Source organism: Platalea leucorodia (assembly GCF_965183815.1).
Source record: "Platalea leucorodia genome assembly, chromosome: 6".
Classification (NCBI taxonomy): domain Eukaryota; kingdom Metazoa; phylum Chordata; class Aves; order Pelecaniformes; family Threskiornithidae; genus Platalea; species Platalea leucorodia.
Genome location: NC_138828.1, coordinates 3549610 through 3576615, shown reverse-complemented (window position 1 = coordinate 3576615; position 27006 = coordinate 3549610). Strand labels below are relative to the sequence as shown.

Below are 27006 nucleotides of genomic sequence, written 5' to 3'. Positions count from 1 at the left end.
ACAGAAAGAGGCGGCAGTGCAGAGCAGCAGAAAGTAAAAGCAGCTCAAAGTACCGCGCTGGGGGGGATGTCAGATGAACAGAGGGCGATCAACTGCTTGGCCCCCAGCCAGCCCCCTCCTGCTCTCGCAAAAGAGCCATAAAACTCGGGATTACAACAAGCGGCCGGAGTTGTTTTGTTCATCCCCTCACCGCTCCTACGACCGATGTCCTGGAGCAGCACGCGTTACCAAGGGGGAAAGTGTCACCTACTGCCAGACAGCTTCCTGAAGCCCTTCCCTTTTCATCCATAGTCTGCCCCTCAGGCGCTCGTCTGAAAAATCCCAACGACATCGTGAGCCTGGACTAGATCGCATCTCAAAACGGCAGAAATGCAGACCACCGCTGTGCTCTTTGTAAACCTCTAACGAACTACGCTTTGCTGTGCCAGGTTTCAGGTGAAGGCTAAATGTACATTAAAGGATTTAATTCTCTTCCGGAAACAAGGAGCTTTAAACTACAATGTAAACCACAAGATACGACAACAGACCTCACTTTGGTACCACTCCTCTAGGAAGGATGCACATCGGAGATGAAATAGCAACGGTGAGTGGATAACCCGCCATACTTTTATATCCAGGTTCAATTTCTTACATCAGACACAAAATAAAAACCCACGCCCCGTGCTGCACGGGCACTGACTGTGATACACCCGGGGAGCCTATGCTGAGGGGTGAGCCCACTGTAGGATCAAAGTTATGACTACTAAACTGTTTTCCCTTCTTTCTTTTTCCCCACTAAAAACACATTAAGTAAGAATTAAGTTTGCAGCTTTTTTAAAATTAGCAGGTGAACTATTCAAAGGTGAAGATGCATCTTCGGGTGGCTACGAAGTAGGAATACCTTTTTAAACATTACAGTCTGAACTACTGTAAGTGTATTTTTGTTTTATTTTAAAATTGCACTGCACCAGGCGTTCACAGAAGGCCAGCCCTCCGTGATCACCCGATGGGGATCTGTTGGGGAAGCCAAAGGAACCGTGCTGACTAGAGCTTGATGAGGACCTGTCCTTTGAAGTGGTCCTAAGGTAGAAGGAATGTAGTAATTAGGACCGTTTCTTTCTATACGATTTCATTCCTCTGTCAAACACATTTGGTCATTTATGAAACAAACGGCGATGGGATATACCACCTTCCTAATTTTCTTCCATCCAGGGGCAGCAACATCACTGATCCAAAATTTGTTCAAGCTGTTCTAGGAGGCTGAATAGTTTTCTTTGAACGATGGGGCTAATTACTATAATCCCCTGCAGTGTTACTGTCGTGGCAAAATCTCAAGAGCCTGGAACTGGTGACGGAGTGACAATAGGCTTAGGGACAAAGTCTCTTTATATTGATAAACTGGGTGCGCTCAGTACCAGCAGCTGTAACGAATGTTTCATTCCTTTGTCTCCATTTTTCTTATATTCAGATAGCATAAATACCAGTAGCAGTCAGAGATTGTTAACCAAGCTGTGGAAAACATAGTTATGATTCAAAAGACCCAAAATATAGCAAAGGTTGAGTTTTGCTTTAACAAAACTTGAAAACTGGCAATCTGGTCATCTGACCTATATGCATCAGTGATTTGTACCGAAGTCCTAGAACTAAGAAAAAAACTCCCAAAACCAGCAGTGTGCCTGAATTCAGAAGTTATCTGCGTCACATCTCGGTTTCCTCCGTACGATGCCTTCCTATGATATTCGGGTGCCTACGTACCTGTACCTAGCCCCGGGGAAAGGTGACCCACGGAACTAGACAGGAGCAGTCGAAGCTGTTGGCGGCAGGCTGCAATCCGCTCCTCAGCAAAATGCTGTAGAGGGACCTCCTCCAGGCAAGAGAGGAGAGTTGATTAACTGCAACCACCGCTATCTCAATTTTTAAGAATAGACTTGCACACCAAGTTCAGATAAGAGCAGAGAAGGAAGAGTTCCTGACCAGTCAGCCAACATTTTGGTACACAGAAAACTACTAAAAAAAAAAAAAAAAAAAAACACAAAACATATTAAACAGTCAAATTGTAAGGATTTTGAGCAAGGCTCTGTTGACCTACCCATGAGGCATTTTTGCCCTCTGAGATTTCAAATGCATGGTGACTGTCACACTTCTGCAAGCCCTGCTCTACCCTGCCCTCCACTTGGCCTCCCAGGCAGCTGTAGAGTTGGCTTAATGGCACCTGCGTGGCTCAGCAAACTGGAACTGGCAAACGGCTCCCTGCTGACTGGCTCGCAGGAAAAATTGGATAACCTTCACAAAATGACCCAGAGGACTTCAATAACAACGAAGTAGCCCTGACATAAAGGGAATAATGATCGCAGGGAGCAGCCAACATGAATTTGTTAAGAACTAATCATGTCAAATAAATTACAATTTTGGGGTGTTTTTATTTTAATAAGGCCTTTCAAATGGACCTTCATAAGCAAACCGTTATGGAACAGACAGAGATAAAATTACAAAAATAAAGCTGGTTCTTAGTAGAATAGAGACAACCGTTCTTTGCTATGCATCTCTGACCCATGAATGCTGAAGACGAGATACTGGATTGAAAAAAAAAAACTTTCATCAGCCGTGTAGACACGGCTCTTACGTACAGAAATTCTGAACCTCCAGAGAGTAAGTAGAAGCTTTTTTTGGCATGTGAAAATTACAGGGCTATACCATTCCTCCAAATAATCTGAAAGGTAATAACCCTGTATTAGCTACAGAAACTCCTGTTTACCCAGTAACACCAAAGTCCAAAATACCAGTTAAATACAGAACAGGAAAAATAAACGTGCTTCTTGCGCGGATTGACCCGCTCAGGAAAACTACGCAATCTAGAACAAACCTGCCAGCTTAAGAATATTTCAAAAGGAAAGTTGTGCAAAAACTAGTTCTTGTTCGCAGGAACTACTGCCCAGCCCTCAGTTCAGAACAGAGTAAACAAAACGAAAGGGATAAGATTAATAAATCTGCCAGAGATGCGACCGTTGCACACCTTGAGGATTTCCTAACGAACATGAAGACCTACAACAGAGGATTTTTCTGGGGAAAAACAACAGCCCTCAAATTGTGCCACTGGTGAAGGAAGGTATTTCAAAGCAGCTGGAATTACTCAGCAGCAGCAATGGAAGATAACACTCTGAAAGCATATTGTACCCTACGCTTACATGGAATAGGATTTTGTAATCCTGAACAGGGATTCCCCCCTGTAATTTATGAGCCCAAATTCAAGGGTCGGTGTCAGAAACCACGGGGAAAGCCTTGGTGAAGAGCATGAGTTGGCAGAAATTTCAGCAGCTTGGAAGGTAAAATGTAGGTGGGGAGCTCCATCAGCTAGAAGAGGAGGGGATGGAATCACATTTGCCCTGTTCATCACGCTGCCAAAAACCTGAGTCCATAAGGTGATTTCTCAAGAGCTTCTACGTGTCTGTCTGAGCCACTTCTCCACTGCTGGTTTAAACTTCAAAAATCAGAACTGGGCAAAATTAGTTTCTTCAAAGCGAGCACACATCAATCAATAATTCTACCGATCTAAATGGAGTTTTTCGGGTTTTCTGCCAGTACAGATGATGCAGAAATACGGCTGTATACTGACACTCTTCCCCATAATACAGATTTTATATATTCTTCTCTAATTGGTAGTGTTTATGCAGTCACCTATTAATTTTACGAGTTGGTATTTCCAACACAAATACAGAACGTAAGTATCTTCTTACTCCATTTGTCTCTTCAAAAGCATTGCCTAGTTTTACATAAAAAGCCTTCCTCTGGAAATAATCAGAGGAAAAAATTCTAAGCCTGCTGCAAATATGCTAATTCCAGTGTAAATCTTAGTTAGGAAGATTTGCCTTTGATTTGGACACTTGTTTCGAGAAAATTAACATACAACACGGAAATCGTCATCGATAAGACAAAGTGAAATTAATTTTAACATTTCTGTCTTTCTTTTTTTTTTTCCCTCCTTTGTTTCCAGTCAGAACATTACAAGTTCTGTGTTACACGGATTGCAAAATGGGGGCTGGTATCTATCAGTTTGTGTCAGGTGAATTTTGGTACCATCTAAAGTGGGTTTTGCCCTGCAGCGTGAATATTGACAATCACTTTGTTAACGTGCGCTGGTCCCTTTTCTTGTCGCACAGAGGCCGTAACCAAGTCAGCTGCAGAGGTTCCTCGGTCTGCGAGGCGTTACTGTTTTAAAAAGCCTACCGATACAGCGGTTCTTCCTAGTCCGAAAAATGAGGTTTAAATAATTCTTGAGTCCAGTTACACAAAATTATTTGTTTCTTGCCAACCAAGCACAGAATTCTGATCGTGTTATTAAAATGCCTTGTGATTTATCTCGGTTAGCTGATATTATCAATATTCATGCAAAAGTTGCAGAGGAGAGAGAAATGCTCCTTTGAAAGCTAAAACGCCTCAGGCAGCGGGTAGCAGCCCCCCAGCTCAGCCTCTCCCACGAAGCAGCGCGCAGAGATGCAGGAGAGAAGCAGCTGCGGCAGAATCCATCGCAGAGGGACCGAAAGCCGTGATGGCCCGGTGTGGGCAAGGGCACTGTTTATTTGATGCTTTGCCAGGGTTTGCGGTAAGGAACGCAAACAAACCAACAAAGAAACGAGCCCTCCCCACGCACGCCTCTGCCCCCGCCGCCTTAACTGAAGGTGAGCATCTTCAGCTCCAACCGAGTTCAATAAAATCTGTGCAAACGGTAGTTTGTGGCCAGTAATTAAATTCATTTGCAAGCTAGATTGCCTGCCAGGCTGTAAATTCACAGTAGATTTTGATATGCAACAAAGTTATACACTGCGCATAGCCAGGCATAGGAAAACAGCTGCTTTTAAGGGCTATTTAATTGTAATTTCTAGAACAACAGAAATTATTTTATTTTCCATAAATATTTTGCTAAAATATTTACTGCTCAGAATTGCAAGGTGGTTTGCTTTTAAGAATCACTATCTTCTAGCTCTAATTGGCAGTTTGTGCTGTAACCTACTACCACTATTTTATCCTTCTAAAGATAATATTTGAGAAAATAGAAGCCCATGCTTTCCTAATAACGTGAAGGATGTTTTAAGCATTGCTAAACTGTACAAGAGCACTGAGGCCAGGACTGACATCCAACATCCATAGGACCTAGGGGCAACTGCGCCCCACAGTTGGAGCAGATGGGAGCGTCCCCTCTGGACACCACCGCAGTGAAAGCAAGGCATGGCTTTAAGAACTTACAGATAAGACTGAACGCATACAAAAATCTTCTGCTACGAAGTTATACTTTTAACGTTAACGTTACGATGGTACATTATTAAGGGAGGGAGAAATGGAGACCTAAAGATACAAACCACAACATCCAGATTTATTCTTCAGCCCTATTTTCATCCCGCCCCCAACACGCGGGGGATCTTGGCACATCTCACATGCCGTACGCTGGAGAAAGGCGTCAGACGCAGAATCCAGTAACAAGTAGCTTACACACTCTTATCATCCCCTCTCCACTGCACTTCTTGACACAATTATTTTCCACCCCTTCAAAAATTAGGGCTCCGCAGGCTTCATGTTCAGAGGTGCTGAAGACGACATCGACGGGAATCCACATAAATCTCAAAGAGGCAGAATCATCTCAACGGCCACAGGGGCAGACCTTTATAAAGTTGTATAAGAACGGGATACCCTTCTGCATTGGGCCTAGCCCTTCCGTTTAGGCCACCATAGAAGACTGTTTACCTTTCTTGGTCATAATTATAAATCCTTCATATTCAGGTAGGAATTTTCTATGAGATCACTGCCTTTGAAATCACTGCTCGTCTCAGAAGTGTCTTCCACCTCTCGCTCAAACCAGTTCCCCTTAATGACTGTTCTCTATTCACCTTAACTACCTCTTCGAAAGGCAAGTTAATATTGTTTTCCCTTGGAGTTGCACCTTCTCCTGTGGTGCTTTTCCACGTTGCCAAGAAAGAAGGTTTTGAATGTTAAAGCTCGCCAATGCCCATTCTGACCACAGAGCAGCTCTTTTCTGCTGGTTTTTCCCTTCTACGTTTAATGCTGTTATTTGTCATATGTAGAACGAAGACAATGCCTTGTTCACAGCAATAAATGTTTTATCTACAGCAAGCAATATTCCACCGTATTCACTATGCTCCCAAGTTAAAATTCAAGATAAAACCCACACACGCACATCTGTGAAATGCAGGCACGCAAATGCGCTGAGCCCACGTGGTTGCCGCTCATCCAAACCAGCAAATTTTTATAGAACGCCAGCGATGACAACCACGTGCAACCAGGTACTGGGGAGGCAAAAGAAACCTGCGGTTCACGAAGAGGAGGCTCGACTTTGAGGTATGTTGTTCTGAGCCCTGGTTGTGACAGAACTTGGAAATTTTGCTCTGAATACCTACCTCTGCACAACAACTCTTCTTAGCAGAACTAATTATTTTCTGTTAGTGAATTACTTACTAATTTCTGCAACAGAAATATTTTTAACTGCTCCCTTTTGGATGCTCCATTTGCTCCACTTTCCCTATACTTCTCTAGCTTTTCTAGTTAAGCGCTCCCAAAGTCTGCTAGCAATTCAGGTTTGTGAGGACACCATATTGGAAACTATGTTTGGAGGAGGAAGACAGTTCTGCTGTAGAGCAATGGTCTAAAGTTCACTGAACCTGATCACTTGTTTTACAAAAATGTCTAGACTGAATTTCAAATTTGCATTAATATGCTAATACTTAAATATTTTAGACCTGATCCTTTTATCTTTTTTATTTAGGCAAAATTGTTACTGAGTTCAGTGACAGTCTTTCTTGACAAAGGACAGTCATTCCACGGGCCATATAAATTTTTCATACCTGTCACTGAGATTTATTTACTTAACTGCTCTTCCTAGTAATTAGTAATCATAAAGCCTTACCTTGAATATTTATCACCCTAAACTTTCTTCTTTTTTCACAAGCAATAAAATAAGCATTCAGAGAAAAATACAACAGTTTCTCGGCCACAACAGCCCATGCCTCAGGAGTTGTCACAGGATAGCAAACAAAAACGCGCCTTGCAGCATCCAGGGAATGCAAAATGAGACCGAAAACAACGTTGCCGTATGTCGCCATTCCCACAACAAGTTCTAGCAGTAAATAAGGACCTCGAGGCTTCATCAGAGGGCTGTTGATGGCAGTACCCTTTGACGCTGTGTGGTAGAGGGCTTTTTCGCCCTAAATCCATGAGCTATTCTATGAGGCTGTGAATAGACCTGACCCTGCTCGTCACAGCTACCAAAACCAGACACGAGGCAATGAAATTTCCCGGCCGTCCATTTGAAGCGGGGCTTCCTCTCCGCTTGCCTGTCACGGGGGTTTAGGAAACAGTCATACATGCGGGCAAGATTTTGGCTCTGTGAGACTCCTGGGAACCTCTTCCCCTGTGAAAAGCATACAGTTTTGAAGACGACCAGCCTTGGGGTTAATTCAATGAGGCTGATCGAACCGAGATAGTTTGAATTCTACTTCCAAAGCTGCTACCACTTTCTTGTATGATTCTGGAACTAATTTATAACAAATTCAGCTCAGAGCTGCTCTGACCTACTTCAGCAAAGCATTCAGGTAGGTGCGTACCCCTGATATGTTTTCAAGCTGAGACTAAAACTCAACGTTTTGCTAAGCCATGACCCCAGGCTCTGTCACTGAAATCTTCACCTTGGAAATGAAGACACTGCTTCCTTCTTGACACCCCTGGAAGGCTTGATAGGCGGTTTGGACATCTACGCACAAGTACAGGGCACATATTTTACAACAGTGGTTTTAAATGGCACAAGACCCCAGAGTGAGTTGTAGAAATCTCTTGATCCAAATCACCTACAGGAAAAAACCACACGCACCCCGCTGTCCCCACTAAACACATATTTTAGGAAAGCTGTTAACTATTTCTCAACGTTTCTTGGTCTTCCTCCTTTGTAACTTTCATTACAGCTATCCAAAGTCAATCCCTCCGCTTCTTGTCTGCAAATAACAACCCAAATACCAAACCAAGCCGTTATCAAAGAACAGAGTTTATCTCCGAGATACACTTGAAAAACAGCACTACTCATGCTAAAATAGTATAGCAAAATCACTTAAATATCATTTTGCCAAAAGGAATTAAAAGATTGCAGCCTGGGATTTTAAGAAAAGTCTCAGTGATATAATATCCTGTAAACCTGGTGCAATTAGCAGGTTACCCTTCCTTCATATTCCCAGCACTTTCAGCAACACATTTTTGAGGCGACACACACACATAAATGCATACCGATTGAGCTACCAGGGAATATTTAAATAAATGTAGCTAAACTGATACAAACCTTTCTGAAAACTCTCTTATGGCTTATAAATACAAATTACTTTTTTATTTTTAATGTAAACCATGAGAATTAAATATGTATAGGGTTTCAAATTAATACCCAAATGCAAATACAGAGTAGATGATAAGAAGTTGAAAAGTCATGCCTAAGCTACTCTGGAACGATAGCATCTTGCTAGCTGCAATACAGAAATACGGAAAACTGTTGACCCCGAGAGGAATTAGATACATTTCAAACCGTCTCCTCCTTAAATACCCAAAGAAATAAAATACCATGCTGTTTTATAGCCTTCCTCTTTTTTAAAGCAGCAGTCCAAATTAATTCAAATGCTATTTGCCCTGCTTGGCATATCATCAAATAAAACACCACCTGACTTAATTAAGCACTACTGAAATTATATCGCTCGTTATGGAGGAGCTGAAACTCTACACCTGCCCAGACACAGCCACCTCTTCCCAACAGAAGGAGAAAGGGATTTGGAAAAATAGCAAGCAGTATTATTCCGAATACTGTGAGTCCAAAGAACAACTTGAAATGTGATACCAAATGTAGAAAACCACAAAAAGTTGGATCAATACAGATGATACAATCCCTCTCTCCTGAGGGGATTTTCTGGAGCTGGCCTGGCCTCGGCAGGCACAGAGAACAGAGCAATGGCCGCCAGCATCACAACAGCCACGAACGCCACGCAGCAGGTCCGCGGTTTCAGACTCTACCCAAATGAACCCGGCTTCATTTAATTGTTCTGTTCGCCCCAGTTTTTCCCTTCTGCATATCAAAATCCAAAGTCAAGCACTCAATGGGAAGAGTGAGAGCCCACATCATTTAAAAAAATGTTTAAAAAGACAGACTTCCCACAACTACAGTGACTGGAACTTCACTCTTTAGGCCTGCGAAGACTGGGTTTTGCAAATCTGTGACAGAAATACAAGCACTTTGTTAAAAGTGCCTCTGGACAGGCTTTTTGCAAAGATAAGCACACTAAGTGTTACGGGAAAACGATGGGTGCAATAGGAATGTATTTCAAATGCTACTAGTATATCTCAACAGAAAAAACCCTGGGGGAAAAAGTACAGGCAACTTTGACCCTCAGAGTGTACGTGTGGGTGTGGCGGAGGTGGATCTCTTGCTAAAGGATTTTTGATAGACTGAGGAAAACAGAACAAAACAGACCAGCAAGTATATCCCTATCAAGCGAAAGTATCAGCAATGGTAGGAAAGGAAGATGACCTCAACTGTATTGGGTTATGGCATGGATTAAGGTCTTTATATCAAGTAGCTGACCTATAAAGACATTTCCTTTTGATGCTATCCAGACTCAACAGACATGAATGAATTAGGTCTCCCGATAAACAAAAAATACAAACAAACAAACAAAAGGCACTCTATTGCTTACAATGGTTGCCCATAGCCACAACAAAAAGAACAACAGGTCTTCTAGTCAGGGCGATCTGCTGTAACCTGTCTGTTCCCAAAAGATTCCTGACTCCGCACCCGCAGGGTGGCTGTGGTCCTCAGGTCCAGCCCGCTGATACTGCAACACATCATCCGCTCCTAGCCATACATTTATTTAACCCCATGCTAAAATGGAGAACTTATTTGCCCCTGCTCTCTTAGCAGAGAGTTCCTCCAAAAGCTCATTAATCAAATGGTGACGGACCAGCGTAACTTCAGGCCTAAATTTAATCACAGAAAATTTACATCCATTTACTGTCTCTGCCAACATTTTCATCTCTTACAAAACCGGCTCCTTTTCCCAAGCCTCCTCAATGGCCTTTTCTGCCCTGTTCCAATTTGAGAGCACCTTTGTAAAGTCTGGGTTATCAAATTTTACATATTGTTACGGATCAAATGTCAGTAGTGGTTTTTACACCACCACTGACATTCACCATCTCTACTGAAAAGACTATATTTGATATTATCGTAGAATTGCCTTTTATGGCTACACCAAATTTGTAGCTCATCTTTGTCCTGCAATCAACTATTACATTAAGGTCCTTCTCGCCTTTAACTTCCAAAACATCAAGATCCAAGACTGTAGCAGACAATTTTATTAGGCCACAATTGCATGATTTGATATTTTGTACTAGTACCTTTCATCCCTTTTCTGTAACACCTCTTGAGCACTTTTCATTCTTCCCGTGCTCCACCCTTCACAGCCCTGCAGATTTCACCAGCAAGTTCCCATTTCTAGTGTCGAAATGAAATTATTTCCAACAACCAAATGCTGAGGAAGTCTGATCAGTCTTCTGATTCAGCCTTATCTGTCAGATCCCTTCACATGCAACTCACTAGCATCTCAGCTTCGGCCAAGTCCTTATTGCCAAGATGGCAAGTGAGTTCTACCCGGACTCGGCAAAAATGTTAAGACTGAACATGAAAGCACAGTGCTTTACCTGTGTATGTAGTCAGAGGGGTTATAGACAGAGCTGGCTAGGAACTTCCCCATCAACGAAGTCCCATTTATATTAATTTCTACTCAAACAATGGCACATCTTGCTCGTTTCCATCCTGTCTCCTATGGTTGTTGTTCAGCCCAGACGCCTACGGCTCCTGCCTTGAGGCTACTCTCTTTTGGCTGTCTGGAGTCCTGGGAATTTTCATTTCCAAACCCAGAGGTCAACTCCGACATGGCTCCTGCTCCCTCTCAGTCACTAACTGCCAGAAGGAAAAAAGAGCTTCGAGTTCCCACATCTAAAGTCTTCTGAAAATTTACTACACAAAACATTGTTTTTTAATTTTTTCTTTATATTCTAAACCAAAATGAGATTTTTTTAAAATATATAATCACAACAGAACATGAATTCTGGTAATTAGCCAGAATGTTACAGATGCATACTTACTCATAGGCTATCCCAGTGACAGCACAGCACTCGATGAGAGCTGGTCTCATCTGTGACAATCTGCAACTTTTATCTGTCCCTTCTGCACTAACTGTTTGGGATAATAAAAGATACTTCTTCAGAATATTTGTAGCTGGAGGCGCTGCCCTAGCAGCTGTGAGAGGTCTGCAATTTGTCCTGTTAACTCTGAAGCCTTGAAAAGGTGAGGGAAACCGCACACACATTTTTAATATCTCATTTGCTCATGTCCCCGAAACCCAAGAACTCTTTCACTCCCTGCTGCAAGCTCGTTGCTTTCTACGAACAGTTGATATACACGCCAAGAGGGACACGGGCAATTAAGCCCTTATCCCAAAATATGTTTGAAAACCAACCTGCAACTTAGCGGGAAAGCAAGTGCTCAGCATCCCATTAGATCAATCCCTGATTTTAGAGGCCAAGTGAAACTTTAAATAACAAAAGCCATCGTGCTGGTCTGTCTCCTTGGCACTTCCCCCTTGTTAATAGAGCTATTGCAAAATGGAAAGCGCCTACATCTTGTTTTAGGAGGAAATTTTTAGCGGTACAGTGTTGCCAGAGACACATCCATTATACAAACCGAATGACTTGACACTGCTAATAGTTCTACTGTTGTTTCTGTACACATCAAGACCACTAAAGAACAATCAAGCATAGCGTCTAAACGTTACGTCTGTGTTTCTTGTACTCAGAATTAATGCTGAACTCCGCACAACTGGCGTGCTTTATATGAATGACCCAGAATTTCATGATCTGTATAAAAACGCATACATCAACGCACGGCATCAAATATGCAGAAATTAGCAGAGGTCTTGCATTTATAAAGGTCGTCTTACAAAAGACGGGGGGAGAGGTGGAAGAAGGGAACCTCTGCTACTAGAGGCTGAAAAGGCGAGCGGGGAGGCTGCTGCTGGGTGGTGGAGCCGCTGCTCATTAATTCTGGCAGCGCGGCTGCCGATGCCCAGACCGCTACCGCCTGCCGTTACGCCTGCTCTCGGGAAGCCCGGCACCCGCCCAGGGGTAACGATGCGACTGGCACAAGGACAAAAGCTTGAATAAATTCTGAACTAAATACTTAGCTAGCAGCCGAGTCAAGCGACACAGGGATTTTGGGCCTATTCTTTAAAAATATCAAGAGAAGGGACAAAGGAAAGGGGGCAATAAATCTTATTTTCAAAATGACATGTAAAGAACAGAGAGTTGCTGACAAAAAACCCACATTTTTTAGAAACAAAATGCAATTCCTTTCCAAGAGTTATTCCTTTTCGGATTTCAAGTTATTTTCCTAAAAACCTTTCCATAATTTTTTCTTCTGTGGGTCTCCATTTTATTTCACTGAAATTAGATGAAGTGCCAGCGATCCAATTGTGAAACCTCTGCAGTTAGTAAATTCCCAGAGGCTACAGAAACATTTCTTCATTTGAAACAGCTGAAGAAATATTTCTTTATTCGAGCAGACAGATACACTGAAGGCATTTAACAACCTAAGAAAAAAATTCACCGAGCACTACAAGGAGTGACACGTCACGTGGCTGGAGTGGACAAAGGTCTTCAGCAATCATTTGAACCTAGTTTGCGGCCAAGCCTGAAGATTTAGGTCAGCTTTAACAGATGCTGAATGTAAAGAAATGTAAAGAAAGTATGTTTCTTTCACCTCTGTTCTGCAACGTTTTGTAAGACAAAACGGAATTAAAATGGAACTTTACAACTTTGTTCAGCAATACCTACGAGTAACAGAACAAATATTTATATTTATAGTTGTATTTATGAGACCAAAAATGACACAATACTTTTAAGAACATATTTGAAAGAAGGAAGGGATCATACTTTGACGTTTCCTGCTAAGGTCTTAAGAGGTTTTTTTGAAACACACCGAAACGTATACTCTCGCTGCTGCTCTGAAAACAAAGACTGCAGAGAGTTTTGGCATAGAAGCAAAATTTGTAAATGGCAGCATCCTCTCCAGAATGAGAATTTACTCATTTATAAGTAAAGTTACTGGTAGATTAATTCATTTGCCTAGGAGAGTTTTTCATTCTTTACAATAACACTGGGTGCCCCCGAATAATCCTTGCCATTATTTGTAAAGGTTTTCCACACCCGGAATTTCCTCTGTAGTCGTTCTGCATCAGAACCTCACTCCGCAAAAGCAGCCCCTGGGGCAGCTCTAGAGCTCGCCCCCTCCGCACCTACCTGATGCTCACCACTGCCTTCACGCAGCATCGCCCTTCCCACTTCTCTCAACCGCAGCCAACGTGAGATCGAAATTCTGGACACCGATCACAGGAAAACACGTCAGAGCTACAAAAAACCCCAAGTCCTATTTCTCTGTTAGCACAAGCATCCAGTAACATCATCCATGTCCCCTGACACGACTCCTGCAATGAGAGCAGCTCACTGTCTTTCTTAAAATGAAATCTCTGTCGTAAGTGAAGCTGTTGCAAAAGACGCTCACAATTAGCGTGCCCTTTCTGCTGTCCTCAGAGCACTACCTTTACGTACCACATTTTAGATCATCCCTAAGACTGCAATATCCGTACACCAAAAACTCTGATGAAGTCTTTCAACAATGCAGAACAGCATAACAATTTTGCTGAAGTCACCTTCTGACCGCGTGAAACAAACGCCTCAAACCAGTCACACCCAACCTTCCACAGGTCGGGGGCTTTGTCTGGCCTAACAGGGCAGCATCAGAATTTTCACATTCAGGCACAATAAACAGGCCCCTCAGATTGTGTTTTGGTAACAACGACGGAGCCTGATTTTCCAAAAACTCATCCGCATTTCCAGCAACGCTGGGAGGCTGGTAGGAAACACTGAAACAGAACTCTGCGGGTTACAAAGCGGGGACCTGGTATTTATCTTGAAGACCTTTAAGTAAGTTGATTTTACCACTCATTCTCCTACAAATTTCATTCACTTGCAGTCTTACGCTCGCATCTTCGCAAGCACCGAGGTGGCTGTGCAGAGCAGCCCGGAGAGCATCACCTGCAACACAGAGGGAGGGCAGCCACTGAGTCCTCACCACCTCTGGAGTTCTTCCTTATCAGCGACAGTGAACGAGCTTTGGAGAGATCTTTTATACTCATAAATGTCAAACAGCTGTCACAGGGCGGTAAGAATCTTGCTTACTTTAGCTTCTGTAAATCTCAGTCAAAGCACTGCTGCTTGTTGTCTACTTTTCCTTTTTTTTTTCTAAAACGTAGGTCTGTTTTCCTGGTGGGCTAACAGGAAAAGGAACAGCAGATACGATTTGCAGCAACTCCTCTGCTATCCTCCGGTCGATGGATGCGGGCTCTTCTGGGGCCAAGTCATCTTTGCAGTGGGCTTCTCATAGCACCGTCCTTCTCGCCTGGACTCATAAATTTACAACACGTTTTTTCCATTTTGCTGCATTCCCAATAAAGGCTAGACTTTGAACCCTTATTTTCTTGTCCCAATTGTTTCTGGTGTTTACCACTACATCCCTATACATTTCCATTCATATTTCATTCATGCTAATCTTAAAGTTATCATGTCATGCTAATCTTAACGTTTGTTACCAATTTATACAGACTTCCCTTACCGCTGCAAAAACTAATTGTTCGCATATTGATCTCAGTGCCAATAATTCAGGCATACTATACCAGGCAACAAAAAAACCTGAATTTCCAGCAAAATAATGGCTCGTCTAATCAACGTGCTTGCCTGTGTCTAATTCCAGCTTTCTTCTTACTGATCATCTTACTGATCATTAAGCAGAGCTCCGGCAACCTTCAGTAAAATTCTGCTGCTGCCACATCTTGCAAGTTTAATGATGTCTTCAAAAAGGAGCAAGATGCTTCAGGGCCATGTGTGCTAGAACACCGAGGTGTGCTTCACTGTGGGCTAAAGTAGAGGAAATATACCCCTGGGTCTTGGCAAGGGCAGAAAGCGAAATACAAACCAATTGACGATAGGCAGTCAGAAGTGAGAGTTGCTGTTTGATGTCTTGTTCTTAAAAAGATCAGTGAAAATAATCAACTCTCCCCAGAACAAATTGTTTTAATGCCATCCGGAATAAATAATCTACCCGTACATTTCACCACCTCAAGGCGATACGTGATGCACTTACTCAAGCCTTACTGCTGAGATACAGGTAGCTCATAGCTGAGCACTGCTTTGCTACTGTAAAGGTGAACTGACATGCTTCAGTAAGACAAGCATCTCTATGTTTCTACAGGTATCTGCTTGCTGAATTTTATGGCACCAGCTGGGAAATGGACTGATGGTATGATACGTTTTCCACAAACAACAATATATACTAATGGTCGTCATCACTATTGCAATAAAACCATCCAGATAATTTTACTAAGTAACAAGGAAAAATCTTCCAGAGAAGGATTAAAGACTTGGCCCCAGAATTTACCAATCCAAGCTCTAAGTATATTGAAAATTAGCCCTAATTCAGCTATTAATGTAGCTACATGCCATAAACATCAAGGGTAAGCAAGGAAATATTCAGCTCGTTCCTGATGGGCTGAATCTCAAAGCCATTAAAAGCCAGTCAAAATTAGTGAAGGCAGTAAAATTACTGAAGTCAATGGAAATCTTTCCATTAATTTCAGTAAGCTTTGACTCGGGCTCTCAAAATGAGTTGTGCGTTTTGTCTGAATGCAGCTAAGATGAAGGTCTGCTTTCCAAGGCACATCTCAAGATATTAATGTTAAAATCAACCCGAATGAGTCCCTGAATACTTTATGTAACCTCTGAGAAAAGACTTTGGGCTCAGAAAGTCTTCAGGTGAAAAGCAGAGGGCACGGAGAGCAAAGAGAAGAGGCGGGGTTTTAAAAAGGGGGGGTATAGGGAATGAAGGCCCTTAAAGCTGGTCCGTAGCAGCGCAAGAGAGGCAGGAGAACCGAAGGTCACTGGGTCCCCAGCCTTGCTCGCCTCTGAGCAAACCACTGCAGAGCACCTGACTGCAGCACGAGGCGGTAGTACCACCTTCATTCTATAAAGCACATTAGCTGCAATGATGAAAAATGCTATTTGAGAAAATACCTGTATATTAATATCACCGTTATTAGAACGGCAGCCCAATCTCAGTTGGTTGAACCATGCATTACAGGAATGTAAATCCCACTCTCATTTCATTTATATTCCTACAAATCACATTTTAGACAGAAAAAAGCACCAAATAATTATGTGCTTTTCACACTGTTCCAATAAAGGTTTTTTCATAAGTACATAATAGTGAAAAGGATCCCGACTTTCCTCTCTGATGATCTAGTCAAGCACTGAAACTCTCACACAAGAGACAGCTCCACCTTCCCTCCCCTCCCAGTTGCTCGTTTCCATCCCTTCCCATCCCGTCTCCTCTACAGAAAGGGAGGAGGGAGCTCAAACCCAGCTCAGTTTCTTACTCTGGTTCCTGGGAAGGACAAGCCATGCCCCACTCAACTGGTGGCAGCGCCGTTTCCACCCCTTGTCCAACTGTGGCCCCAGTCTTGGAACAGAGAAACACAAACCCGTAACCCCATCCGTTCCAGGACTTATTTCTAAACAAGATTACAAATGCCACAGCTGCGTTACAGGCTTTGGAGACTGGAAACTACCCCAATCTGAAGCGTTCGGTTTCCCCCTGTATTTCCTAGGGCTTCTCTTTTGGGAAGATCAACTACATCTATTTTCTCAGAAAGTTTCAGCAAAAGGTTACCCATTTGTTCCCTCCTTCGGGGGAAAAAAAAAAAAAGAAATATTTGTCGTCACCTTAATCCTCCCAAGAGGACGGATGGAAGAAAATAAACAAAGGTCCCAGGCCAAACGCCACGTACCCACGTGAATGAGCCGTTCGCTCTGGTCTCCAGCATCAACACCCAACGCATGAAAGCTTCGCTGACTCTAACTCGCACTCGACTGGTTTGTAACCGTATCTTTGTTATTTCAATCACATCAATTAAAAAAGGTAACTTTCATTAATTCTATTTACCACTTTCATTTAGCAATTAGTTTTTTAATTAAATGTGTCTGGTTTCCATTTGGATGAAGTTAAATTGTGCAGAAGAGATTTCCAGCAGGATTTTTTTTTTTGTTCATTCACTAAAAAAATGGGGATATCAGTCGTGTAACTGCTGTATAAATATGAGCCAGACTGTATTATTTCTGTTCAGAGGTAGCAAGTGGTTTATAACAATGAGTTCTAGGAAAGGCATGTTGTACATCACCATCCTAATTGCTGTCAACTGTATTTCAAATGGGCCACACGCCTAAGCTTACGCTGCAAAGGAGCAATCTTGCATCTCGAAGTATACATTAGTGCATAATGAGTTCACGGCAGCTGTTTTACAACTGAAAGCCATCGCCTGCTGCTTCTGTTGGTGATGTTGCTGTGAAAAAAGCAGCGATGCTGACGACCAGGGGGGAGAGAGGCGTGTAGAAATACGCGGCATCAAATACAATTAAGCGTAAGCCCTCACACGCTTATACCTCCAAACACAATCACAGTGATTGCAAGCTCTGCAAGTGCCTGGGCTTCCTTGGAAAACACCTTCTGCACCCTTAGAAGCGGTTAATCAAAAATAAATGCAACAACAAAAGCTGTGCTTGTCTTCCAGGCGGGGAGCCCAAGGTACAGGGGGAGGATATTTATTTACCCCTTTCCTCCCCGACTCCGAAGCGCACCGAAGGAAACGTGTAACTCAACTCTACGCTCAATCCATTTAACTTGCATTTCACACAAAATAACACGGTATCGGTAGCTCCAACGGCCGGGCGGGAGGCCGTGATCTCTAACCGGAGCAGTAAGTCGCTGGCAGGGCAGTGACCTTTAGACAAGGCACAGAACGCCTTTCCCATCTTTCTCTTTCACTTGTTTTTGCGAATGCTGTAGTCATCACTCTGTCTTCGGCGTGAGTAAAGCGGTTAAAGCGCAAATGGAAATGCCAGCTCATAAAGCCTCTTTCTTCAGCGTTTCAAAGCTAATGAGCATGAATCATCGACGGATTGGAAAATCTGTGCCCGTTCCAGCGCTTCTGTTTTCTGATATTCACCACGCTCTGCTCCGTCGCGTAGGTACCCAGCAACAAGAGACCAGATCCCCGGCTGATGAAAGCTGGCAGAGCCCCCGCTGGCTCTAACAAACCTACGCTGACATCCAGCGGAGACCGCGGCCCCGCTGGGTTCAGTTGCCACGCACCGGGAAAAAACAGGCACAAACAGGCCGAGGTACGGCATAACACCACAGACACAGACGCGTACAGACGCAACCCGCGGCCCGCTTCTCCTGATCTTTACGCCTATTCGTTCATTTTTTTTTCATTGGATCATAGCAATGTATCTACCAGGACGGTCAGATTAGGTTTGTAATGGTTCGCATGATGAATAACTGCCACTGTTTCTTGACATTTCTACATCGACATCTGCTCTCCGATAGGGAAAGCTGCCAGATGTACGAGATATTTAAAATGTTAAAAAAAGAGGGACTAGCAGAGTCTTTTGGTCACAGGAAAGCGGCACAATTTTTAATACAGTAAGGGACAAACAAGGATCAGAATCCTGTCGTCTATTGAAGGGTAGAAATTGTTTATAAACTTCATCAGTTCACACTTTCATTTCTGTATTTCAAAACTGTCACCAATGTTCTTCGCCGCCTCAACTATGTCAACACATACTGCAAACACTGCGTGATAAAGCCTAGTAGTGGAACAATTAGCAGATTTAATTGATCATAAAGCTAAATTGTTGCAGGAATCTCTGCATTCCTGGTGCCAATTTAAATCCATACACTCTCTTTGCTCAGATCCAGTACTATAGCGCAACATAAACACGTGCCACCCAAGACTAGACGAAACAAATGAAAGCAACCAATCACTTCTGAAATACTTAGCCTGTGGCAGAAACATAGGTGCTCTTTAACCTAGAAAATCGTTTCAAACTGCAATTACTGCCATTTACTCTATCATCTCCTTAGGAGCTGATCCTGTTCTCCAGAGGGCGCTTCATTCACGGGCTAAATTTTTGTGTTTGTGAGCTAAACTGAGAGAAAATACAAGCAGGTTACAAACTGTTACCTGCACGTGAGCCAACTGCAGGCTAGCTGGAAGCAGCCACAGAAGAGGAGAGATAATATGGGTAGGCATCTACCTTTAATCCCTAAATTGGTGTGTGCTGCAGGAGCATTTTTATTTCAAGAAGGTTTGAGAAGGACTAATCAATGCCCGCACGTTTGACTTGCAATGCCTGTAAGGATACACTGCCTGTAAGGATACACTGCCTTTTAGTTTAAAAGGCAAAGATGTAATACGACATTTCCACCTTTCAAAATCCCACTTACAAGAGAGAAAGATTAATTGGAAAATTAATTACATGTATTTTCAACTATGAATTGTTTACGGAAAAGTGACCTGAAGCAATTCACTGCCTCTCTCATGCAATTTTAGAAACTACTCCGAGGGAGCCTTAAACACTGGCCCATCTCCATCTACTTTTTAAAAATTTTTTCCCCTCCCATATTCGGTGCCAGTACACAATGAAATCAAGTGGAAATAAATGAGAAAATGCAAAATGAGTAGGATCACACTGAACGAATAACAGCACAGCAAATTTCTACTGAAAACAAAGTACGGAAATACTGAATCATTCCTATACAGTGTAGGAATAATAACAGTACGTTCAAACTTTCAGCTCAGCAGTTTCTGTCACCAAGAAAAAAACAACCCACTTAATCAGCTAGGAAAGATTTTGAAATAATTAATTCCTGCAAATAAATGAGGACGTAAGAGCCCCTAGCCATCTTATTATTTTCTTGGCCTCCCTCTGTTTCTTGCATTTCAGAGCTCCAGGGTTCCCAGTGTCTAGCCTAAATATCTACGTGCTGCACATGTCAGTCTCATTTTGTAGAGTGGAAAACCTTCCCTAGCCAGAAATGCCATCTAAAGCATCAAGGCAGCAGGAGGACAGAGCTGCCCAAAACACGGTATCTCCAATCAGGACAGGCAGGTAAGAGAGGCAGAGGACATGAGAGGCTGCCCACACACCCCCAGACCGCTGCTTGAGTCAGCTCGATAGCCAGGCCTTGCATACGCACCTTGCCGAACGGAGACCGCCTGAAGAGAGAAACGGTCCAGCGTTGGCTCAGTAGGGAAGATTTTAAAAAAGCAACACAAACAAAACAAAAAACCTGCAGAAGACCAAACAGAACGCTCGCTATGGATATATTTATAAGTATCAGACCTTCTCACAGGCTTATCTTATTGCTAAAAGCCTTCTCCCAGATGCTCTTCCATTATGCGCACGCTGCAGCATAGCCAGCAGGAGGGGAGGCAGAGAGAGAGCACGGGGCTGCCTCCAGCACGGAGCCCAACGTCCCCGGAGAGCCGGGACAGGCAGCTTTCAGCTGCCGCCTGAAAGCCCGGCTCAGCCTGCGGCCCTGCCGGCCTGCAGGAACGCGCGACAAGGCTGCGAGATGTGCGAACGCGATACAATATGTGCGATACTTGACAGCCCCAGGCATCCTGCCGGGAGAAAGGGAAGCTGGCTGGGGAAAAAGGGACTCGCTTCTCTGACTCAATTGATGTTTGCCAAACATTGGCGAAAATGAGCAAGAACTGCAAACGATAAATCGGGAGCCCGGAACGCGTGGCAGGCGGATGCAGGCTCAACACGTCACGCGGTTTTGTATAAAATTCACCACTCTTATCCAGATGATTTCCTCCTTGTTGTCTTCACAGTATTTAATCTGTGAAATGTAGCACTTGCACAAATCAGCTAATACACTAAAATACTCCATCCCTTTGTCAATTCCTATTACTCTATTTAAAAAAAAAAAAAAACACCGCCACATTTTTAAAAGCTATATATATATATTAACTTTAAAGCCCGCAATGAATAAACGTAACCTGATAAGCTGTTGTGTCAATGCTAAGACTTGTTCATTACTTATTCCATCAATGCAACGGAGCACAACGATGCTTGAAGTGATCCTGTTATACCAGAACACAAAGACCTAGAAAAGCCAGGCTCAGGTGCGTGGCAGGTGCCCTCTCGCTCCTACACACTTTACGATGCTAGAAAAACCACCACAAGGCCAACACAGAATGCTGCAGTCCCTGTTCAGCTATATTGCCCGTCATGATTTTCCCTGTCTCGTTGCTGTAAGTGGAAGTTATTTCTCCAGAGAGCCAACCACCACCGGGCTGCCGCGAGAGAAGCCCAGGGCGTTGTGCTGACGCAATCATCAAAAGCGATGGTTGCTCTGTGGCAGCTGGTGACACAGAGATAAGTTGCTTTATCGCATAGCGGGATAAATACACGTAATTTTGGTTTTGTTACCATTACACATAGCAACTAGGGATAGGCAAGGAAGGAGAGAAGAAAAAAATACATCGAAGCATTTGTAGCTATGATGTTTGTTTCGTACCTGGCACAAAACGTACTGGAAGCCTTGCGATAGGCAGAAAAGGCAAAGGGACCAAGCAAAACCTGATCTCAATAACGCAAGAACATCAGTGGGGTTGCATCAGATTTGCAATAGTGCCAACCACGTTGAAACGTAGTGTAGACATTTAGGAGTACCTCTGGTTTGATTCTTAACGGTCTCTTTACGAACCTGTCTCTTACCTCCGCGACCTAAAAATAAGTTTGCCTTTTTCTCCATCTATTCTTTTCTTTCCAGATCAAATTCTAGCACCATTTCTCTGCTTGTTTCCTTTCATGTAAATTGGATTAACTCAGCTAAAAGCAGGGCAGTTCCAGTTCTCCAAACCTGGTTCAGCTGAACAAAGAATAAAACCTTCCAGAGTTAGAGAAGCTACGTTACTAGTAACATTAACAATACTGAACACCAATAAGCTGGGTTAACTTATAACGACCACTTTGGCTTTGTGATAAAGCCTTTTAGATATCCTAGTCCTGAATGAAAGAAAAGACTGTGGTTTTCCTCATTAGCTCTTTCTGCCTGTTCAGCTCGCTGCGTATCATCTGACGGAAAACTTTCTTTTAAAACCAGAAGACGTGACCTCTCTTCAAAGGGGGAGCGTACCGTACTCTGGTTTCATCTCGGTTGGATCACCAAGCAGTACAGCTATTTGGCTGTCACCAGTAATAATGGTTAAGGCTAAGTGGGTCTTCGCAAGTGCGAAATGAAGGCAAGTTAGAGGAAACGCCGCCCAGCAGGTTGGAACTGCTGTCACACGAGGCCCCATACCGATTTTAGGGAGAGATGGACACTGGTTCAAGTTTTTCTTCCGGTGGCATGCAATTTCCCACTAAATTTGGTCACTGGAAGAGTGAAATAACCAGGTAAACAAACATTTTAAAAAGATTTAAATAGCCACACTTACCATCCATTAAACTGTTGTGTAATATTATTACGGCACCATAAATGACACCGGTGAAAACACAGGAAGGCGGGAGTGAGAGGGACCTCCTTCAGTGGAATCCAGTCCAGTGATACGTTAGAGAAATCACATCTCATCCATAATTAATCAAGTTTCTCTTGGTTCTTTACCTGATTAAACCTATTAGAAGGCTGCTGAGGAGCCTCGTTTCCTTTGCCCCTCCGATAGCCTTTTGCTTTAGCACACTACAGCTAAACTCTTCTAGTTTTTGCTTCAGACAGGCTCTCTCTTCTAGCAAACCCCCTCTGCATGTTTTGTGCACGTTTGGGTTCTTGTTCTTGAACGTAGCTGACCAAAATTGTGCTTGTATTCCAAAACGGGTCTCAATTACCTTATGCATGGAATGAATTGTCTTAAATAATCAAAATTAATTAAAAGCATTAGCTTGCACACTATAATGATTCCATTAGCGAGTATACAACTTCCACTGGAAGTACCTCACCTAATAGATCCAATTTAATTTTTTCCATAGCCACATTTAAAATAAGAGATAATGCTTAGGTTAGGAAAAGAAGTCTCATTTATCTTCCTTTAAATCAGCATTACAACCTCCTGCAAGTCTTTTATAGTATGAGCCTGACTCCAAGGTTTTAATTTCTCTTAAAGAATGAGCAACACAAGGGGCAAGATTGGAATTCTGTAATAAGCTAAGATGGATTATTTTTGCATCGATCCATCAACGGTGCGTGCTTTGTGATCACTGGAGTGAGAACCTGTGGTTTCTGGACACCCTTTTGCTATCAGTGCTTTTAGTACTAGATATAGGAACAGGCTTCATTTTCTACGTGATGGCCAACAGTACTTGTTTTTTATCTGAAACACTCTATAATGAAAAAACCACCCTCGAGAGGAACTTTAGGGATTTGGTACTTGGACACTTCACAATACAGTTGGCAAAATACAGAAGGAGGCCTCAAAAAAACGAATGTAATATAAATTCATATTTGCTTGCTGTGCTACTCCTTCAACACAAACGGTACCTCGGCTACCAAGACGAGAGGACCAGCGCACACCAAAGCGCTGCTCTTCCCCGGGTTTTCATGCAGTTACACCAGCAACAAACCGAGGCCATTCTGCTCACTTCTGCCTCCAGGAGAACACATCCTCTGCTCTCTGACGCTAGAACTGTATGAACACAGAAATTTAGCGTGATTTTTTCCCCGGGAACACAAATTTCACCGTATCCCAGTTATCGTGTGCAGGCGAAGCACCACAGGACGACCGGACGCAACCTCACCGTCAGATTCACAAACCGATTAAGGCAACCCACTGACTCAACCGAACGCGCAAAGCCACAAACATAACCACGAGGATTAAATTTGGTTTGGGGTGGGTCATTTGCTCCACTTTACGAAATTTCAGTTTTTCCCATCCCGTATTGGGATGAAACTGAAGCCTTTTCATGTTAAAGTATGCGTGCATAAAAAAAACCCTGGGGTACTGCCGAAAATTAGAGAAAACCCTACATCGCTTCCTAGCTAGGACACCCTCTTGGAATATAGAAGATCCAGCTGAATGCTGTGTCCAAGATGCGCTTCTCTGTCTCTCCCAATACATAGATCAAACTCGTCTGGCTCAATTAATATTTAATTATCCACACAAAAGGGATCAACTTCCACAGAACAGATAGAGGGCACGTTGAATGGCGCAATGCAGCTTCGTTCAGCAAAAGTAGTTCAGGACCTGAAAACAGGGTACAGCGCTTCTGATTTTGGAGCTCTTGCACATGGCACTTTCATCGCTGATCCCGAAAGAAATTGTGCCTACCTGGTCAAAATTCAATCTGGAATTCTTGTACTCCTGGCTATTCCAGGGTGTCTCTTTCTCATAAAAAAAAATATCTAGTTTTAGGTTTTAAGAAAATTATTTTCTTAGAATTTAGAAAGAAATATTAAAGCCTGGAGCTGTATTTCTTCATGAAGTCGCTAAGGGTAAGGCTTCATGAGAGCTAATCCAATACCAGACCTGAGGCACCAACACCTACTGCATCCAAACCGAGCGATTAAGAATTTTTTGGTTTACATTTCTCAATTGAAAATGCCCGATTAATGTTTCCTAGTTGTAAAAGATACCTTTAAAAAGATACGCAAATGTTTATTACCTTCTTGAAAAACGAAGATGCATCAGCTGTTGGACGACCAAATGTGGAGATTCAATAAAAGAGATGCTTTCTAAGCATTCGCTTGGCAGCAGTAGCATATCCTTGTGTTTCAACCTTGAAAGGCTCTGGACCACTTTACTTAGAAAACAATGGCAAAACAAGAAACCACGTATACGCAGATAAAAAAAGAAGAGATGGAAACACCCGCTTCGATGCCTTAGATCTTCAAAACCTCTCCCCTAGTACGATAGTCTTCCCAGGTTATTTAACAGTCAAGTGAAAACACCGGGTACACACTCGATGGTTTGATTTTTGCTTCCTCTTATGGATTTACATACCCACACAAACAAACCTTTCAAATTCAGAGGTAAGATGAAACAGATATTCCCTCTGCTGCTCGGTTGTGCTTAAATATAAGGCCAACGTGCTATATAAAATCCCCCACTGTGTGGAGATCCAGGCAACATTCCAAGCACAACGGGGTGGGGTGAGGATGTTTTTGTTCCATTTCTTGCTTAGGCTGGCTTATCTCATGCCCTTATGGTTATACGTGCAGAATCTTCCCTCTGTGGTAAAATGGGGCCTAACAGTGTCACCTATTGCAAAAACAGCTTTTCTACACCAGGTCAAAACCCTTGCAAAAGTCCCCGAATAAGTGCCTGTTTGCAGCTCTACGTATTATTTCCATTTGTAGCAATTGGTCTTGCTCATATGCAACGTTGGTTAAAATGCAAATTCTATGCAAAATGAGGGACTGAAGAATTCAGCAGTAAATATACTTTGTATGGATTAAATTCTTCCTCATATTGGAGTAATTCCTCACCCTGCAAGCAGTCCCACACATTTCGGTGGGGTAACTCATGTTAAACCCATTAAGATTAAAGAAGCAAGGAGGGAACAACTATAAACCATTTTATGTCATAATTACCCAGAACCACAGACATCTTTCCTCTTAGAGAGAAAACCCAAACAGAAATAAATAGTTGCTTACAATTAAAGCCATTAAAACGAAATTACCTCAAGCAGGGGGTTGAAGCAGCGGGCACACTATACCTTGTAAATCAACCGTTTATGAAAAAGAGATTGGATACACAGAGAAAGTGCCCTGGAAACTGGGTGTGGCTGGACAATTCACATTTTTACCCAATTATTTTTCATTAGCATCGCTGAATTCGCAGAGCTGGTACAAAAACCGGCAACGTATCTCTCTCTGTTTATAACCCAATCTGAGAAACATCTCTGGAAAAGTAAACTAAAGGTTTATAGACCTGCATTCGTATCGCTCGAAGAAAAAGAGACAGAAGCACGCAAGTCGATACCATCATGAGCAGGTTTTATATTTTTTCTGCCAAAACAAACTGCTCTCTTTTTTAAGGGGGGGCACCGGGAGCCCCATGCCGAGAGGCATCCGCTGCCTAACGAGGCCAACTTCAACTGAACGGAACAGACAGCTGTTTGCTAAAAAATAGTAATAAAAAAAACGACGGACGCGACCCTCTGCTTAACCACCCAGCTCAGTTATCACAACATCATCAATCCCCACGTCGAGACAGGGAGAAGCCCCTCGCCCGGGGAGTACCAGCGGGCTGGCGCCCGAGCATCACCGGCAACAGACCCCTTCTCCGGCTTCGCACCCCAGACCTCGGCTTCCTCCGAGCCGCCGCCATCGCCCACCGCCCCCTCGCCCCCTTCCCGCCCGAGGAGCGGGAGGCGCCCCCCGACCCCACCTTCTTGGGTCTTTTCCTCCGCTGATTGCCGCCGTTGCACTTCTCCCCGCCGTCGCTCTTCTGGGCTGCCTCCTCGTTCATCCTAACGAGCGGGGCTGCCGGCTCCCAGCCCTGCCATGAAAGCCCCTCCGGCCGCCCAGCCCCTGCCGAGGGTGGGAGCCGGGCCGGGCCGGGGGCGGGCGCAGCGGCGTTGCCGTGGCAGCGGCGGGGCGGGGACGGGCGGAGCCGCGGGGAGGCGGCGGAGCGGAGCCTCCCGGGGCGCGGCGGGGGCGGCCCGGACCCCCCGGGGCAACACCCGGCTGCCGGGGGGCTGCTCCGGAGGGGGAGACCCTGTCGGAGTCATCGGCCGGGCCGGGCCGGGCCGGGGGAGGCCTTGGAGAGGACCCAGCCCAACCGGTACCGCGGCACTGCCCCGCCCCGCAGCACCCCAGCGCCCGGCCTGGGAACACGGCCGCGGCCCCGGGCAGCCCGGGCCAGCGCCGGCGGCCCCGGCCGGGACGGAATTCTTCCCGAGAGCCGACCTAAACCTGCCCTGGCGAGGAGGGCTCCCCTCAGCCTCCCCTGCTCCAGGCTGAGCCCCCCCAGCTCCCCCAGCCTTGTGCTCCAGCCCCTGCCCCAGCCTCGCTGCCCGGCTCTGGCCACGCTCCAGCCC

At 44.0% G+C, this 27006-nt stretch overlaps 1 protein-coding gene across 1 annotated transcript in view; it reads right to left on the bottom strand.

Annotated features, from left to right (window-relative positions):
• ANK2 (ankyrin 2) overlaps window positions 1-26435 on the bottom strand; it is a gene marked incomplete at its 5' end in the record, with an annotated part of 252201 nt that extends 225766 nt beyond the window's left edge. Inside the window, one exon of the mRNA XM_082314755.1 lies at window positions 26355-26435. Coding sequence (XP_082170881.1) covers window positions 26355-26435 — 81 coding nt within the window. The remainder of the gene's footprint in view (window positions 1-26354) is intronic.
• Between the last annotated feature and the right edge of the window lie 571 nt (window positions 26436-27006).